At 46.2% G+C, this 19,547-nt stretch overlaps 1 protein-coding gene across 4 annotated transcripts in view; it reads left to right on the plus strand.

Annotated features, from left to right (window-relative positions):
* The window catches only part of unc5a (unc-5 netrin receptor A), a 116,392-nt gene that overhangs the window by 77,191 nt on the left and 19,654 nt on the right, over positions 1 to 19,547 (plus strand). Inside the window, exons 4-9 of one of the 4 annotated variants that reach the window (XM_040173807.2) lie at positions 1,128 to 1,231; positions 2,491 to 2,671; positions 5,711 to 5,878; positions 12,173 to 12,337; positions 17,212 to 17,442; positions 18,164 to 18,463. In XM_040173807.2, the coding sequence (XP_040029741.2) occupies positions 1,128 to 1,231; positions 2,491 to 2,671; positions 5,711 to 5,878; positions 12,173 to 12,337; positions 17,212 to 17,442; positions 18,164 to 18,463 (1,149 nt within the window). The remainder of the gene's footprint in view (positions 1 to 1,127; positions 1,232 to 2,490; positions 2,672 to 5,710; positions 5,879 to 12,172; positions 12,338 to 17,211; positions 17,443 to 18,163; positions 18,464 to 19,547) is intronic. The other 3 variants (XM_040173808.2, XM_040173809.2, XM_040173810.2) reach the window with 3 other exon arrangements.

Consider the following 19,547-nt stretch of genomic DNA (forward strand, 5'->3'; position numbering starts at 1 on the left):
GAACGCAGACACATCCCTCGCTGCAACCTCAAAAGCTTTATTAGAAGAAGCCATTTTACATTTGAGTATTTTAAAGCATTCTGCCTATTAATTCCCACATAAATATGCATTATTCTAGACGGAGCTGAATGCAGCACTGTCTGCAAACCATCAGACGTTTTAAAACACACATTCATTATCCGACCTTGTTAGAGAGCTCAACAAAGTCAGTTAGATGTAAGATAACGACACACGCGTGCTTTCATAACAATGCATATGTGTGCACGCACCACTTCACACGCACACGCCTGTTGTATCTCTGTTAAATCTCCCACTGTATCATCTCTAATTAAAACAAATCTGGCAAAACTCTCTGCTTGTCTTAATGTTTCTCTCAGCGTGATTGGTCCAGACAGGCTCAACATCTGTCTAAAGGAATTCACCGGCGGCCCACAGCTGCACCCTCAGTCCCCTGGATACACAATAACACATTGATTCACTCAGAGTCAAAACCTGGGCTGAACACGTCAAATTTGCGCCAACCGGCTGGCAGTCAGAGTTCTATCTAGCTCATCAGATACAATGGCCTCGCCATTTATTTTCCACTTGATAGAGATAAGCATTGGCAGGTTTACCTGGGCAATGTGTGCAGCCTCCACAAATATATAGCAGAGTAAGAGAGTAAGAGTATCCAATGAGTCACTGATGTGGAGCCCCATGCAGTCAGCCAGGCTTGCAGGAGCTCTTGTCCAGGCGCCTCGGGGATCTTTTTTCGTGTGGCTGCTCCATACAGATGGAAGCTGGAGGCTGGCGGATGCTGGAGAGAGCAGAGTGGGTGGTTTGGGAGGAGTGAGGGGTAATGCAATTGCCTTTGCTTGATGCCGGGCCCCTCTGGCAGCAGACAAGCATCTCTGAACCAGCCAGGCAGCCTGTAATAAGCAACATGGTTGCTGCCACCGATCCCTGTGTGGCTTAGGGGCCAACTCGAGTGCGACATGCTCAGCGAGGCCACGGGTTGACATTTCAGCAATGGGAAAAGTGCATCACAATACCAAGTTTTGGGGTTAGAAGTATTTTACTTAAGCGTCACAAGCTCTTAAAAATATCCTAATTTGTTGCGTTTCTCCATGTTTTTTTCTTACCTTCAGACCTGAGAAAAAACTTTGAGGAGGAGCCACAGGGTAAAGAGGTAGCATTGGACCAGGAGGTGTTACTGCGCTGCCATCCCCCCGAGGGAGTGCCACAAGCTGAGGTGAGACAAGGATTCAGAAGATATTTATAGACCCCCATCTAGCATCCATTTACCCTTTCCTCACCGGGAGGACAAAGAGCAAAATGTAACTCAGGATCGACTCCCCAGCATCTGTCCTAGCTGAGCCAGGGAGAAACCCCTGTACGGATGAATTACACCCCTAATTATTCCCCATTATTGATTTATTATCTCTCTTAAATCTCTAAGAAGCCGTATATCACAGCGCCTCGTCACATCACTCAGGATAGGCTTGGAGGCTTCAATCCCCGTTTGGCATCTCCAAAGGCCTATCCATAATTAATGGGTCTATTTGCTTCTCTCTCTCTCTCTCTCTCTCTCTCTCTCTCTCTCTCTCTCTCTCTCTCTCTCTCTCTCTCCCTATCTTGTTCTCTGCCTCTCTGCTGTCGCTCCATGTACTGTGTCCCTCATACACTCTTGTTCTGCCAAAGTCTCTGTCCGTCTTCACATCTTTCAGGGGTGTGTGTGTGTGTGTGTGTGTGTATGTGTGTGTGTTCAGAGGACCAGACTGGGCCCAGCTGTTTCACCTCGTCCGCTGCATGCTCCCAGTCCCAGATAGGCACTAACCGCTTTAATAGCAACACAGGAGGAGGTTAGGCCAGCCACTCACACAGGGACCAGATGCAGCAGACTAGCCAATCACGACTCGACAGTGTAGGGACGGTTTGCAGAGAAATGGGGAGGAAGGTGCCAACTGCAGTTCAACAGAAAAGAACATCAGAGCAAAAGTCACCATGGGGAAAAACAGGAATAGTGCACAAGAGGGAGAAAGCCCAATTATATGTTGTGTCAAAACTTGCAGTAATACCAACAACAATGCCTCGGTATTGTAGCTACTCTCGAGGCGGCACAAGGTCAAGTGAGAGCAAGAAAACAAGCAAACCAATCTGAGAGTACACCAAAAAGGAATAACATCTGTTTTGGCTTCTGCAAGAGGGCAACTACACAAAGTATGACCAGTTTTACTCTCAGGCCGCAAACAGTTGTGGAGGTCTCCAGCAGCCACAAAATAAAAGTTTTTTTTTCAAAAAGAGGACAAATCGGAAAATCCAGTATCAGTATCATACCAATAGACAATTGTTCTTATTTGTGTCTGTTTGATTGCATCAAGAAAATGAATGACCCCAATGCTTTTACTATCATTTTAAAACTCTCCAATCCACTGTAGTCGAGAGCTGCATGGGAGGGGGAGACTGTTTCTATAAAGTTGAGGTCAATTTACCTTTAAAACATCTTTTCAGGTGGAGTGGCAGAGAAACGAGGATGTGATCAGCCCGGCGAGTGACCCCAATGTTTTCATCACGACTGACTACAATCTTGTCATCAAAAAAGCCCGGCTGGCAGACACGGGCAACTACACGTGTGTGGCCAAAAACATTGTTGCGCGCCGCAAAAGCACCTCCGCCACGGTCCTGGTCTATGGTAGGTGATGACTTCTTTCAACAGGTGTCAAAAGGAGGGCCGCTCTATACAAACAGCATAAATGAATATATTGCTTGCATGTTGCCACATTTCCATATAAACCTCTGCATGTTCCCATGCATGGGAGATGCCTGGGTGAACTTCTCTCATCAGGTGCTCTTACCGTAAGCTCTGGATGAATAGCACCATCATCAATACCTACAAAAAAGATATAGTAGTGTATCTGCACATTAATTAGCACAACTTAAAATGTTACTGGCAGCCACTCTGCCAAAAATCTGGCAGTCTCCAAACTTCCTACTGCCATCTTCCCCGTTCTCTGTAGTGGATCCAAAACGGGATGGGAAATTGAATTAAAAGCAAACTGTAAATAATGACTTGGCTTGATAAGCGCACTGATCTGTATTAAAATTCATAAAAACAGCATATTTTCTATCACAGAGTTCCCTGGGTACTGGCACTGCGCACGTTTAGTACGTTGCATTTTTACGTTATCACAGCCGGCCTTAATTCTCAAGCACATGCCACCAGTAAACCGTGTGAACGCATCATAAAGGCAACATTGGTGCATATAAAAATAGTAAAATCGGGTATAATGTCAGACACTGGGTCTGGTTCTATTGAGGCCTCCAGAAGATGACAATACCATGATGTGCTGTAAAGTATGTATATGGAGGTTATTGTGTATTATCTAACACGACTGCAGAGAAGAGACACCATGTTCCACAAATACACTGTGTACACTATGTAGGAGTACTCCACTCTCCCCAGCAGCAAGTGCATCATGTCTTCTGCTATAAAATGATTTAAATGTTCCTGTGTGAAACCTATTCAATCTGTAGCATTGCTAAGAAGAATCAGGTCATTCTTATGAAATTCATAAATATGAAATGCATTTAAAAAAGGGGCTGGCAATGTAAGTTTGCAAATCCCTCGTGAAATAAAGGGAATTATTTGATCATAACGTATTATCTCAAATTCCGATTGCAGCTATTTGAATTATAAATTAATTTATTTCCACATAGATTGCTTTTACCCAGGCTATCAAAGGCTCCTAAATGGAATTTTGAGGGATATGGGTCGAACCTGAATTCAATTCAAAAGCAGCAGTATAGTGTTTATCCATAGGATCTCTTACGGATGACTTTAGCACCTTTTTATGTATGGAGGAAAACCAAATGTGTCCTGTACAAGATCCAAAAATATTAGAGATGCATATTTTTGGATAGATTTCAATAGATTAGATAATTGTTTATTTGTGTTTATTGGATAAGATGTTAAGTTTTGATAGAGAATCAAATTAATGATTAACAATTAAGACAAAAGAGAGAGACAGCAAGAGATCAAGTTAAGGGGGTTTTGTGAACACGGTGAAGACTCCATAGGGGGTCCAAAATTTAGATGGCGTCATGTATATAACTGTAAATGTAGTTGAAAATTAAGGCTCGTACACTTTCAACTGTGAACGGTTTTAAATGACATGTGTTAATTTGAAGCATGCAGTCAAAACACACATTATCATACACTCCTCCGAGCCTCCAGCTCAAAAATAAAAAAGCCCAATTATTCCGGCAGTTGATTATAATAGATTAGCTTGTTATTGAAAGACTCGCTCTGCAGATAAAGAAATCTAGCGTTGGAATGATTGTGGAGGCAAGAGCATTCACATTCCTATTGTGTGTCTTCCTTGTATTGTCGCACAATTGTTTTCACTCGTGGACCTGGCAAATTGTGAACAAATTGCTAGGGGGCTTGATTGTGAAATTGTATTTCTCCACGTGCTCGACAAGATGACAAACGTATTAACACTGTGTTGATTTTAGAGGTTAAATCATAATACATGTGGAGGAAAAAAAAGAACAATCGAGTTACCCGAGAGCTTCGAAATCCACCATAGCTCGCTGCAGAAAGGCATAATAGCTGCTACTTTTCAAAGGGGGTTCAACGGGGGGGCAGAGATGTATTTGAACAGGGCCTGGCTGGTGTGACTGCACTCTGTGCTAAGAGGTAATCAGGGGCCGAGTTGCCTGGCAATTTACCTCGCCGTGGTGGGCAATCAATCGCATAGAGAGGGCAAGGAAATGATTCTGCCACGACAAGCGCAGGCAAGAGTTAGGTGGGGAATTAGGAAGGGAGTATGTACAGAGAAGGACCGACAGCGCTGTTCGAGTCAATAAATCAGGAATCTCGGTGTCTTGTAAGCTGCGGCAAACACAGGATGTACAGGAGGGAGCTGATTAGAATTAAACCAGCGTGTTTGATGTAATCAGCTGCTGTGATTGAGCGACATACTGTATCAGCAATTCTGTGCCAATTGGCCGTTACGGTTCAGTACATGGCAAGTGTTTTTTTTTCCCCGTAAGTGGCCAAACTTTTAAGTTTCAAATAAAAAAGAGGCACCGATTATAGCCGGCAGTGTTGTTCTCTACAATTCCTGAGTCGACAAAAGACGCGTGAAATCGGTGGTGGATGTGAGAACGACACAATCTGAATTACTGAAGCAGCAATAATAAATATTTTTCAGTGGGTTTTTTTTGCATAAGCAACGAGAAGGCGTGGGCTTTTTATATGCATCCATTCCTGTGCTTTTTTGCTGTCATTTCTTTTTAGTGATTACCTTCCGACTGAGTGTTTGTTTAATGTCTCCCATTAGCTCTTTGAAATTTAAAAGGATATTTCAATTTGCCCTTTGCGGTATCTTTGTGTTCCTCAGAGATAAGGTAAAAAAAAAAAATTGCACGCTCTCATGTTATTTTCTGCTCCCCGTTGAAGCCATTTTGTTTTCACAACAGTTGTCGGTAAATCCAATGTGGACACAGGAAGCAGCCCGCGTTGCTCTCGCTCACGCACGAGGTCACCTTGCCGCGCTCAACCGGAGAGTGTACCAGCATTCACGGTTATTGCGGCTCAACACACTTTTCCTGTGGTGCATGTCGGGTAATCCTGGCTGCTCTGTCCCTCCGTCCGTCCATCCTTCCATCCCTCCCTCCCAACCTAACCCCTCCCTCACCCACCTTTCCCCGCGCGCTGGTCTGGCAGTCAACGGCGGCTGGTCCACGTGGACCACCTGGTCGTCCTGCAGTGCCGTGTGTGGGCGTGGCTGGCAGAAGAGGAGTCGGAGCTGCACCAACCCCACGCCACTGAATGGAGGCACATCCTGTGAGGGGCAGAACGTCCAGAAAAGTGCCTGCGTGGCCACCTGTCCAGGTAACTCCCAGGCAAACCCGTTTGTCCTGTGGCGCTTGGCTTCCTGTGGCTTCCCTTTTTGCATTCTTTTGCATCTAGAAGTCATTAATTCATCTTTATTTTGGCTGCCTTTTTATTCCAGCACCCAATTCTTTTCTTAGACGTCAGCGCTTCTGTTGTTTCTTGCAATTAGACTGCTTTCACAGCAACGTCAGAGTCTATTAGTCTTCACAGTAAGGCCTCATCCTGAAAGTGATTTATTGTTCACTCTTTGTTAACATGCCCCTTTATCTTCTGCGCTGTATGCAGGCTGCCTTGCTTTTATTTCAGAGACCTGTCTGCTTTTAGAGACATGGTCCTAACCACGGCATTGTGTCACACCACATAGTACATTTGTTGTTCTTCGCTGCTCAGGCCATGTAGTAAATATGGGCAATAAAAAGGAATTATGGCCGCCTCTGTGCCATGTTTACGCGTGAGGAGATCGGGGCGTTTCATTTGCCTGCCCGTTCTCCCCGTGAGAGCGCCGGGTAGGCAGCGAGTGTCCTGCCTGATACTGAGCAACACATATCGATCTCAGGGAGCCTGAGATGGAAGTCAAGCTGCTTCATTTGCAGTCCCACGATATCCTCCTGGCAGAGGGAGAGGGAGCAGGCTGGAGGAAAAAGGAGTTAAAGGGGATAGGAGGATAGGAGGATAGACACAGATGGAATCAGATCCAGTGTAAGGAAGGGCAGGAACAGAGTGACAGAGGGGAGAGGAAAACCGAGCGTGTACTGCAGCTTGGATCCATCCTTGGACACATAGCGGGGACATATAGCCGAGGAGAAATCTCCTCCCGCTCGCTGCACAGCAGAGAGGGAAATCCAACCCTTCCGGCAGCTTCTCCGTGCCTAAAACAGAGGCTCCCTTCCTCGGTGAATCGCGGCATTGTGTTACACATCTACCGTGTAAAGACATCACTGGATGTCAAGCATGAGTGTAAGTAACATTGCCCGCTGGAATACAACAGGAGGAGGAAGACAAAAGAAACACAGCAATGCATGACACTCCATCAGGACTCCATCTGGATTATTAGCGCTGGAGCGACGAGTCGTGGTATTAGAGGGGTGTCTGGGGATGCTTGACATTTCCCCCCCCCACCCACAGCAAAGCAGGATTCTGACCTCCACAAGCTTAAAGAGATTAATGTCAGTCCAAGCTGCTTTTGTTAGACTGAACCCCACCCCTTTCTATCTGTCTCATGGGCCAGTAGGAGAAAGGATGCAATTTCAACCCTTTCGGTGATGCGACCAAAATTGCATTTTGCCCCGTGAATACAGTTTGCAGAAACTTTGAGAAAGAAAGAGGTTGTTGTTTCCTGTCACTCGATCAGCCGCTCCACCGACGTGACCTCTATCAGTCCTGTTATTTGGCAACAGAGAGAAGTCTCTGCCTCCTTTTCTCGCTGGTTACCTTTGTAACAATATCGGTGGCGTGGCACAAATAACCCCGGGTGTCGGACTCCCTTCATGGCCATAGTCCCCCCCCCCCCCCCCCCGTTGCCTCGGGACGATGGGCCGGTGTTTCCATCAGCGAATGGTACCGTGGCCCTGTTGTGTACAGAAGGGCCTCTGGAGTCCTGCAAGATGAACTGACCACTCCCATCATTCATCACCCAGAACACACACACACAGACGGGCAAAGACGACCCCAAAATACATCTGTGTCCACATTATTAACACACGTGTGCATCATCAGCTTGCATTTATAAATAGTCACATTCAGAAAGGGGTAACAGAGATACTGGATAACAACCTTTATTACCACTTAGCTTGCAGCCTTTGCAGGTCTAATCCACTGCACTGCAATGATAAATGGTGATTTCAGCTCATTTCAGAAGAAAGAAACTTGAGCAGAATGAATTACATGGGGGGCTGAAATGCTGCCGATAGACCTTGTCTTATTTATTTAGACACGGCTGACATTTGGATACAGGAGTCAGCCTTGAGAGGCATTTCTTTCCTCACTCCCTTTTTGTTAGTTTCATCTTGAAATACTACTTGATTTAATTCTGGTCTTGTTTCAAGAGTTCATTAATTATCCAGACTTGGATCCTTTGTTGATCATAAGCTCTCTAGTGCATTTAGCTTACAGCGTTAAGTCTTAGAAATGAGTTACAGAAGAAATCTATTTTGTTTTCATGTGCTTATTCTTTGTGATTTGCAGTTTCAGTTTGTTTTGTCTAAAGCACATCGATGGCCCCACCGATTTCCCCTTTGGGGTTAAGGAGATGCTGTCAACGGAATGAACATTCGTTGGAAACAAATCAATTTGTATTTGGAAGCAGCAACATGCAACGGCTATAATTTGTCTCTGCCTTGCCCAGCTAAGTCTATATATATTTCTTGTTAAAATGCCGATGGCCATGTGTTGTTCCACATTTAAAAAGTAGCATTATACCATCACAGCATTGCTCCAGCCACAAAGGCACGGACTGAAACCAGCAACATAACTCTCCACGTGTCCATTCGTCTCTAACGTGAGCTCACATCTCTCATCTGGAAAGTGCAAAGATGGAGAGGCTCATCTGTATGGTTGTCTGAGTCTACAAAGTGTTTTAATGAGAGTTGATGGAGGGCTGTGTGGCACATCAGATGGGCTTCATGCTGGGAGAGAATCTGTGGAGGAGGAGATGGAGGAGGAGGAGGCTAAGGCTAAAGCCTGAGGCTCAGAGGAGAGCAGATCAACACTCGAGACAGCGACTAGCCAAACTCTGCAAGAGCTTATCTCCATTTCTCCTTCCTTTTCTCTGCCTTTTCCTTTGTCTCCATCACATCGCACGATGCCCACGTGGCCCAACAGAATCTGCAGTCCATCCCTCACCGTTTCATTGACTCTGCCCCTGCGTTGACTCGTGATCAAAGACGGCAGAACATTTCCAACGAAAAGAAACCGCCCATGTCAACAGCAAATAGATGGTGGACAGTTCTGGAGGTGACACACTGACGCTCGTCCCACACAAATGAGTGGAACCTTTGCCGATGCAGTCGAGAACAGCAAACAACCTGAGAGAGACGCGTGTGAATTATTTAAATACTGTACTAATCCCTCAGGCTTGCCAGAGGAGCTGTGAGATTTATTTTAGCTGGAAAACCAACAGACTTGGCGTTGGTTTACTTGTGTTTGTGTGTGTGCGTGCATGTTTGCGTTGTACGTGTGCAAGTTAACGCCCGTATGTCTGCTGTGCACTGCAGGCAAATGTTTCGTCTTTTAAAGCGAGCATTCGTGTGTCTCTGGATATCATCAGAGATCGTTCCGGCAGACTTCATATTTCATCCAAGGAATACATAAAGGCTGTGGTTGACAAATGTGAGGGGAAAAAACACTTTAGTTCACTGCAGAAAGACGGTGGCCATCTGGTGACATCCTCGCATCAGCGCTGTTTTTAATCATTCTGTGCCATTCGTTTTGGCTCACCCTCCGCATCTCTCCTTCGATCTCGGTTTGGTTTGTTCCTGTGGCTTAGTTAACATAAGGGAAGTATAAAATAGTAGATCACACCCACAACGAACATCTGTTATTTATACATACGTACACACATACAAATATTCATATATATATATATATATATATATATAAATATATATATATATATATATATATATGTATAAATCAACAAAAAGTTCCAGAAATAGAGAATTCTGTCTGTTTTTTAATCTCTCTGTCGTCGCCCATTGCCGTGGCTGAGCGATCAACACCCTCTTTCGTCTTTTCCATCCCCCTTTGCACACCGGGATTAGAGGTGGTCACTGTGCACATTTGTGTTGACAGGACGGCGGCGGCCTGCTGGTGTCTGTGGTGCTTGTCTACCGCCTCGTGTTCGCCTCAAGGCCACAAAAACCACAGGGCTCCCAGGACCTCGGACTGTGTCCGTCAGAAGCCGTTGTCATTTTGAACAGCGAAGCCTTCAGAGGCCCTCCTACTGACCTGTAAAGAATGGTCGCGTCCCTTTTGCTTCTCCCCCCTTAAAGCATGTCCGAATGGGGGCTTGCCACTGCGCTATTGTATTACTTTCCCTCTGCAGAGACCCATCTGAACTGAAACCTGTGGTGCTGCATGATTGGAAATCTGCTGTGCCGCCATTTGCAATGGCGCTAACAATCTCTTTCTGGGGATTTGATAAGAAAAACGTTGGTTGTGGATAACAATTTTCTTATTATATACAATGAAAATGAAAAGTAAAAGGACCGGCTCTGATTTCAGCCTTTTAATAAAAAATAAAAAAAGGAAATCAAGGAAAGCATCAATGCTCTGGCTTTGACAACCTTCCCTCTTGCTTCTCTTCTGTCCAAAGACTATTGGAAGCCTCTCCTCTTACTGAAATATATAATATAATATCGTTTGAAGTGTTATTTGCATGGCCGTTTGTCTGGCTTTGTGGTGGAAAAGAGAAGTAGATTTCCATAACCTCATCAGGGCAGATGTTGATCTCGTCTCTTCTTTTTTTATTTCACTGTGGTGTGGATAAACTGAGGGGCGACATAATGTATTCATTAGGATGTAATTCTATATTCAATCATTCTCGTTCCCAGTCTGGATAATCAGCCCACTGGCCCACGGATGGGTCCACTCAATGCCAAACAAGGACAATTATCTGATTGGTTCTGCTCTCTCTGCCAAATGGATCTGACTGCAAAGAGGCGCGAGCTGTGTCAGCATCCCTTCACACACACACACCCACACCCACACACCAACTAAACACTCTCAGAGTCTCTAGCAATCATCTGAGGACACAAACGGACCAGGCTTGTGTGGGAGCAGGGTGTAATTCACACACCTTTGCTTCCGGCCTGATACGCACACTGCGCCATTCAGCTCGGTTTCCAATTGGCTGTAAAAACAAATAACATCATTGCTTGGTGCAGTTATGTACCAATAATTGATATCCCTCCTTGAGTGACTCTCACATTTGTGTTTTATTAACCAAAGTCTCTGACGTGCTGCAGGTCAGACCCGCTCTCTTTAGGTCATGTTCCCTGCACTATTTATTGCAAGGATTAATTAGCGTTAAGGTTGGCCGTAGGTCAGTCAGCATGAGTGTTGCTGCTGTCACACAGGAGCGCTTGTAGCGCCTGTACAGTGTGTGTGTGTGTATTGCTCTGGTGATGCTTGTCTGGTCCCCTTCACCACTACATTTGGGAGAGAGAGAGAGAGAGAGAGAGAGAGAGAGAGAGAGCGAGACAGTGGTGTTTTTTCCCCCCATGAGAGCTCATTACTGCTCTTTTCCCCATTAGCCCTATGGTAACCTTCCCCGGGCCTGGTGCTGTGTCACTCTCAATATCAGCCCCAGCTTGCTGGCTCTCCCACTCCGCCCCACCCCACCACAATGCCAACTTACCCCCACCTTTGCAAAATGGTCTCCCACTGTGTGCGTGTTAAAGCTGCTGATTTTTCTTACAGCAGGCCCCGCACAGAACAATTACTGGCCCATTTCCATCTGTTTCATTTTGCTTGTGTTGGCGGTGGTGTGTTTCAAGTTGTGGTGGACAGAAATTCGTGTGAGGTGTGATGCACATCTGCCTCTGCTCTGAGTAACACCACCTGTGTCCTATCTCAAATTGAAATGCGCTGCAGGTGACGCTCATGTTGCTACAGTAACGGTTTAATTGGCAAAGGAATCGAAGCTATATTTGGTTCATTTATCAAGATTTTTTAAATAAAGGCACACATTGTAGGTTTGACTATAGAATAAAAGGCCAATTTCCGAAGGTTCAAATTCTCCCCGTAAAGATTTAGTTTGTTGAATCGGAGTCTGCCAAACCACAGCACCCATGTTGCATTGGGGTTTAGCTTTGGCTGAGTCGAATTTCCATGTTAAAAATAAACAAAGAAACCAGAGTGGAGACAATATGGCTTCCCTCAGCAGTTTTACACACTTTGGTTTCCCTGCACATCTGCTGGATTTGAGTGTGTACAAGTGGATTTGCATGTCTTTATAATGCTTTACCTACCAGGTTTCCATTTTAGAGTGAGTGGATTTGCACAGAATGGCAACAGAGTATTCTACTAGTTGTTCTCATCTCACAGGCAAATAAGCCACTGCCTTTACACTGTTGCGTCGGAACTTCACCGTGTACAAGAGTTTACACTGTGTGTACGAAGGAGCTATAGCTGGTATTTTAAAAAATTGTTCAGGGTGTTTGTACAATCAATAGTTTTCCCCAAGAACTAAGATACCTTTGGGTGAAATTAATCAGAGTTCTGCTGCATGCGTGCGTGTGTGTGTGCGTGTGTGTGCGTGCTCACCCATGTTCTTCCTGTGTGTGTTTGCAGTGGACGGAGGCTGGAGCGAGTGGAGCAAGTGGTCCGCGTGTGGTGCGGACTGTTCGATGTGGAGGAGCAGGGAGTGCACCCAGCCCTCCCCCGGCACCGGGGGCAAAGACTGCCAGGGGCTCGACCTCCAGTCGCTCAACTGTACCAGTGAGCAGTGCCCGCAGAGTGAGTGCACCAACCGCCCGCATACCGCAAACACACAACTATTCGACTCCGTTGAACTTTAAATCAATGAATTATTCTCAAAGCTCTGTTGGAGACTTTAGGCCAGAAAACACTTGACATGACAAAGTAAAAGAAGCCCAAAGGGGATGTAATGCATTACGATAGACAAAGCACCCCACATTGCATAAAATATCAAGTAGAACATAATCAATACATTGGCAACAGGTTTACAGGATTAGCATTGATTAACCCCAGAACGGAGGCAGATAGAGAGGCTTTTCCCTGAATGTTTTTGAATACTGTTTCCACTTTTATAATGGAGAACGAGTGTCCTCTCCTCTTTTTATTCAAATCCAATAAACATTTTATGGCCTGACTATCCTGTGATAGATGGAGGATATCTATTTCATTACACAGTTGTACTGACACAGTGTCGGCGGACCCGTACCGGCCCGTCATCACCTGCGTGACCTTTTTAGACGATCAGTTCTAATAAACACTAGTACGACACCTGCTGCTCAGATAATATACAACCTTTTCACCTCCGTTGCTGCCGTGTTGCTCTCTGAGCTTTTAATGGAGCGTGAGAGTGAAATCATCTCTCTTCTGAATTAAATACAACTATCAAATAAAGCGCCACGGGTCAAATCAGCCACAAAAACCAACGGGCCGGTGTGCATTTGTGCTGTAATGTGTAGTGCATCAATGTAGTTACAGAGACGTTGTGAAGGAACATTTTTGCGCACAGCAGCCGTTGTATCCCCGTGTATCTTTAATACGGCATGTGTGTGCTGTCTGAATGTACTGAATAGGAAACCGCAGAGCACGGCAGCTGAGTGGAAAGTGACACCACAAAGTCCACTACTGACCAGATGGACCTGAAAAGAGCGCGCCGTCACTCCCTACAGATTTCAAAGACCGAAAGATATTGCAGCTTCCCATCCAGGAAGGATGCGTCTCGGGGCGGTGTCTCATAGAGGAAGCGTTATAAATAGCTCGCTCTTCGGCTGATCTGCATGATAAACACAGAGTTTTAATGGGGACTGGGTTAACACGGGCCAGCGAACTAATAAACTGAATTATGTATCTTGCACCATTTGACGTGATCAGATAGACCGATGCTGGGGAGGGTTGGGGGGGGGTGTATGTGTTGGGCACAGTGTGTGCGAGAATGTGTGCACGCATGTCAACCGATAGCTGAATATTGGCTGATGCAGTGTACCAGGGAGCTCAGTCGGCCCATCATCAAAGGTCAGCAGCTCCTCCCCAGAGAGGCAAGATATATACACAAAGATGCCAGTCATTGTTCCTCACACACACACACACACACACACAGTCACTCAGTATTTACACTGACAGTGCAGAGCGGAGCGCTGGTCTCTGAAGAATGCCTGTTCCAATCTGTTCCCAGCAGATGTGTTTCCATAGACAACGGCTGTGTGAAGTATTATAATAAGCAAAATAGCAGGATGGTTTTGGCTTGTCAGCAACTCACATACTTCAACCATGTCTGCAGGCTGTTAGCTGAGATGGAAAACGTCCCTCTGAAACAAAAGGCAGCCTTCTCTGCTCCGCCGTAATCGAACAATACAACTGCAGAGCCGCGGTTACTTTGCCACAAAAGACGTCCTTTGGCTGAGGACCTCACAAACATCTCTAATCCGCCTCATTAAGCCCGGACTGGCATGCGATGGATGGGATTGTTGTTTTTGGTATTGCGTGGAGGAGAATCAATGTGCAGCGAGCAAGCTTTGTGCTACAGCTCAAGAATGAAGAGATCTGACCCTGGCAGGATCATGTTCATAAAGCAAACAAAGCTGAAGATGGAGCTACGCAAAATCTCTGCGGGGAAATAATACGCTGGCAGCGTGCCAGAGCCTCAATGGTGGACAGGTGTTGGAGGGCACAGAAAGCATAGTGGGCAAAAATACACTGCTCACACCTTCGTACGTATACGGAAGGTAATGGTCGTAGTAGGCAGCAGGTTCCTGTGATTTTGCAACAACCATTAAACTATGAAACGGTCTTCCGTCTGCTTTTGACTTAGGCAGCTAATTTCTCATTGAAGCAGCTGTGACGGCTCTGTGAGAAATGGCTGGATATACATTTCGATCCATATTTCACCGGGACCTGCAGAGGGACAGGACCACTGTGGAGATAGTAATGGTCACGTTCACTTTGAGAGGTTTAGTAGCCGTATTTCCCTGACCTTAAGAACCCCAATGTTATTCATCTTCAGGCAAGTGACTGGGATTGGCCATGGGATGAGATATTTTCTCAGGTATCTTGATAAATTCCCCCGGAGGGCGGCACAGGAGGCTGCAGCGTTTTTATTTATCGATGCGGGAGAGAGAAAGAAGCAGATAGAGAGAGTGGACGACAATCCTGTGCAAACGTTGAGCGAGATCCCAAACCTCCACAGGATCCCGGTTCCCCCCCTTAGAGGAGATGAAATATTATTTCTATTTCAGTCCAGGCCGGCCCATCTGAAGTCAGAAGCTGATCCCTAACCAGCCAGCCCCCGAGCTAGCGACTGAGGAGCTGAACGGTAAAGCTCTGGGATCGGGTAATAAACACAGATTAGCCCGGGGTCAGCTGTGAAAACAGCTCATCACATCCTCAGATTATTCGCAGACAGGTGTCAATCACACAGGAAGAGAATGAAAAGTTCTCTGCGAGCAATTACGCCAAGTGGACATGAACCACGGAGTGATGGGCGGTGGAGCAGAAGGGAGATGAATTGAGAGAGTCTGTGTGGAAAGGAGGGCGAGAGAGGGCACGCTAGAGGGGGACCAAAGTAAAGCCCATTTAATTATAAAACCTGATTAGCTGTGTCAATTAAAGTGAGATGGATGTCCTTTCAATTATTGGCTGGCATCATGAAAATCAATGTGTAAGGGTCAGAGAGAGCAGAGGGTGCTTGCTGCTCAGGGTTGCAGTGGACGTCGTGACACCTGGTGGGTCAGATAAAACTTCTGTCAGCGATGCTGCGATAAACCACCATAGATTACAGACAGAATAGAGGGGAGCACAGAGAGAGAGAGTAGTCTGATTGACTGACTTTATTGTCTGGGTGTAAGAATGGCGTGTGCGCAGGGAAAAGGAAGAGCAGAGATACTGGATCTCTGCGTCCGAGGTTAGCTAGGTGCCTTTCGTTTGCCCTTTAGCCGGTAAACAGCGACTGGCCAATCCAAGGCTGTGTTTATCCAATCAGCAGAGCCCAGTTGGCCCGTCTCCTTGCTGAGGGGTGTTGTTTTGTCTTTAGTCAAACTGCACATCCCTCTGTGGACTCACAAAGACAATTGGATTTTGGGAACTTTTAATGAGAGGTTCAACCATATTCTCTCCCCCTTTGTCGGCAGGTGAAAGATTCAGCCTGGCCGCTTTCAGTTAAGAACCTCAATGCTTCCCTGAGGAGAAGAGAGTCAGAAGCCAGAGGCTAATCTGTATTCTGTGAGACTCCATACCATGAATATGTTCTGTGCACATGCGCTGTTTAATGTCCAGAATACAAAAAACACACTTGTGTTTATCTTCAGCCAGTCACTCACAATTGATTGCATGTCAAGATGTCTCTCGCATTACAGCGGGCCGCCATAGCGCCTGGCTGGATATAATCCTGCTACTTAAGGTATCAGATTGTACTGAGATAATCACCCATGAAATAGATTCTGGCATTTCTCTTTCAGGCTCGGGTATGTCAGGCGGCTTTGTCCAAAGAATTGGATTTTTCAAGGGAGGAGGAGAAGCCAAGGACAAATGGATGAAAGGAAATTAATAGAGACGAGAGTGGGACGCAGACAGAAAAAATATGTTTTCTCTTCACTTTTGACTGTCAGCACTCTGCTAATTTAATCGTGCCATTCTAATAACGCCAATCAAAAGAGTTGTGCCTGTCAAGCGGTAGGATTATGCAGTATGGAAAAAATCAATTCCATGACAGTCTGGAGATATTCATCAAAATATGTCAAGTAATATTAACAACGTCCATTTTGGCACAAATCGTTTTGGAGGGGTTATTGCGAAAGTGCACATTATGTTTTCCCTGTTGCTCTTCTTTTGCTGTGTTTTTTTTAATTTTGAGTCTGCTCTTCTCCCGCTTCTGTCCTCCTCCCTTTGTTGTCAACTCGCCACACGCCGCCAGCCTCGCGGCACTTTAACCTTTGCCGTTGCTCGCCGTCCCTCAAAGCCGCGCTGCTCAGTGCGTTCCCTCCTCGACTGTGTTCAGCTGACAGCGCTACGCCCCCGTGGCTTCCAGGGACAATGGCCCTACACAAAGGCCCCGGGAGCACTCGCCACCTCCGCCACCCGATTCCCAAAGCCCGGGGAGGAAGCCGGAGCGAATCCCACACACTCGCCACACACAAGAGCATGCACACGTCGATGATTGTCCCGGCTTAGCTGTCGTCTTCAAACCGTAGGAGGGTTCAGGTGGGGGGGGGAAGATGCTCCCGCTCAATTCACAGGAGAGGGAGCGGGAGAGGGAGGGAGAAAGGAGAGAGGGCGAGAGACTAAAATGTCATAACCAAATCCTCATCACCGCCATTGCATTTGTTCACTGGGAAAGACAGGGGAGTGAAAAGTGCAATAGTAATAATAAGTTAGTATATGTAAACATGTATGTATTCCTCATGTTAATATTTAGGCATCTAATAGTACTCCTACTCATATAGAGGTGAGATTTACTAAAACTGGCTCCGTGAAAGACAGGGTTTGATCAGATCCTCAAGTGAGACCTTTTGTCGAGAAGATCTGGAAAGAAGCTTCAGCATCACGGGTCGGGATTACCACGCATTACCTAAATTCATTTTCCCAGTTGTGCTAATTTTGATTTTTCTTCCTTCGCACCCCCCCCCCCCCCCCCCCCCCATCAGCCGTGAGCGGAGCCGAGGACGTGGCGCTCTACGTGGGCATGGTGGCGGTGGCTCTGTGTCTGACCCTGCTGCTCATCGTGGTGGTCCTGGTCTACCGGCGCAAGAAGGAGGACTTGGATGCCGACGTGGCAGACTCCTCCATCCTCACCACTGGCTTCCAGCCCATGGGCATCAAGCCCAGTAAGCCAGGTGTGTGGGCACCGCGGCCACGCAGGCCTCCCCCCCACAGCAGTAGGACACTGTTCTTTGTTCTACCCTCCTCTGTGCGTCCGCCTGCCCGCCGCGCAGCGCTCCTCCGCGTGCCACTGATTCCGTGTTTGTCCGTGCTGGTGGTGGAGGCGGTGTGCATGTCTCAAATGGGGTTTTGGGGCGGAAGAAAGATGCATCTTGTTGCGTGTGCATGTGTGTGGACGTGTACGTGTGTCTGTGTGGAGCACTACCTGTTTATTTGTCCGCCTGACACGTTATGTTTCGCCACCGCCTCGTTGTCGGGGAATGTACCCGCTCTGTTTAGCGCCTGTTCGGAGCCTCCGAGGTTTACCGGAGAGTAATAGAAATACAACTGCCTGAGTTAGATGGAGAACTGGGTTGCAGTGCCTGTGATTTCCCTTTGAAAAAAGCCTTTTATACATTCTGGGTGCTTCGCTGTCTTTGAGTTCTGTTTGGAATTGACTGTGTGGTTGCTAAACAGACAGACAGCGAGAGTGAGAGAGGATGTGAATGGACGGGCTATGTGTGGAATTTGCATTTGTGTATTGTCAAGTGTGGGCGTGTGCGTCTTCTGTTTTCAGCACCATGTGTCTTTCCTGTGTTTGTTTCCGTTTCCGTGGTGTGTTTCGACAGCTCTAGAGAGTGTGAGGTCTGTGACGGACGAACCCCCTCCTTGCCTGCCACTCATGGAGTTTCACACGTTTGCCTTTTGTCTTTTCTGTTCTTTTCATTGTTCGAACAGAGAATTCCCATTTGCTCACCATCCAGCCTGATCTAACCACCACCACCACCAGTTACCAGGGCACCCTGCGCTCTCGCCACGACACCACTGGGAAGTTTTCGATGACCAACGGGCCTCTGCTGGACCCGCTTCCCAATGGCTCACACACTCTGCACAACGGCAAACTTAACTCCGACCCGGCTGAGTTTGTGAGCAGGCTGTCCACTCAGAGCTACTTTAAAACGCTGCCCCGGGATGTGGCGAACAGCTCCTACGGGACCTTCAACTTCCTGGGAGGCAGGCTGACGATCCCCAGCACAGGTGGGGGAAAAAAGCCAGTAGCATAGCTCAATTGTTAGGTTTGTTTTACTAGTAGGCCAGGTTGTGTTGCTCACTGACTATTTAGATACAAACGTGGTCATAAGGGCTGACATTTAACTCATTCATTGGACAGTTTTGATGATCGTCCTGTGAGACTGACTCCTCTGGTTGCCGGAAAGCAGCTCACAATTAGTGAGATATGATTAAATGACGTTTAAAGCAAATGACCATATTATGTAGGATTAGAAGACATGAACTGTTTGGTCATTTTGCTACATCAAAAATAAAAATAAAATGTTGTTAGTTTGTGAAAATGAATTGGCCCAAGCGGGTTCCCAGTGGACGTGGACGTGGTTGCATGTGGACGCCTGCATGAGTGAGTTAGCGAAGTTGGTTCGTACAGAAGTTCTGCCCCTACGAGTGCAACTGCAACAGTACATATGTATAATGGGCCACCCTGCTACGTTGATTTAATTGTCAATGTCCATTCTATTCCTATTCTATTTCTATGGGCATACCATACCATATATTTTGGTGACATACTTGTTATTACCGTTGAGGGGATGACGTACTTAACTGCACTATTTGTGACACGCTATGTCCATACATACCGTATCATGACATTTTTATTCTGCGGTATTTCTTTTATGCTATATTGTTAGATTTTCTATAACATTTTCATAATTAACGTAGCTGTAGTTTGTAGTGATTCAATACGAAGCTCAGGCTGTTGACTGTTGACTGTTGGTAGAATCTGAGGTTGTAGGTCAGATATTTATCAAGGCTGACTGGATTTTGCAGTGAAAAGCTTAGAGAAACAGGCTTGAACTTTGCAATCCAACAGGTCGGGCTCTTATAGTCCAGAAGAAAGTTATATGAGCTTTGAGAAAAGATTCCCGAGCTAAGAGTGCTCGGTGCATGGTGGCATTCTTTGTACCAATAAGATACCGATAGTGGAGTATCAGGCTGGAAAGACCCTTTAAACCACTGCTATATTATTATATACTTTTACTTTAGTCTCCCGTTTTTTAAAGATAAAAATCCTTCACATTAAACGTACATTCTGAGATAGTTTTTGTGACAC

This window comes from Gasterosteus aculeatus, chromosome 4 (genome assembly GCF_964276395.1).
Source record: "Gasterosteus aculeatus chromosome 4, fGasAcu3.hap1.1, whole genome shotgun sequence".
NCBI lineage: Eukaryota > Metazoa > Chordata > Actinopteri > Perciformes > Gasterosteidae > Gasterosteus > Gasterosteus aculeatus.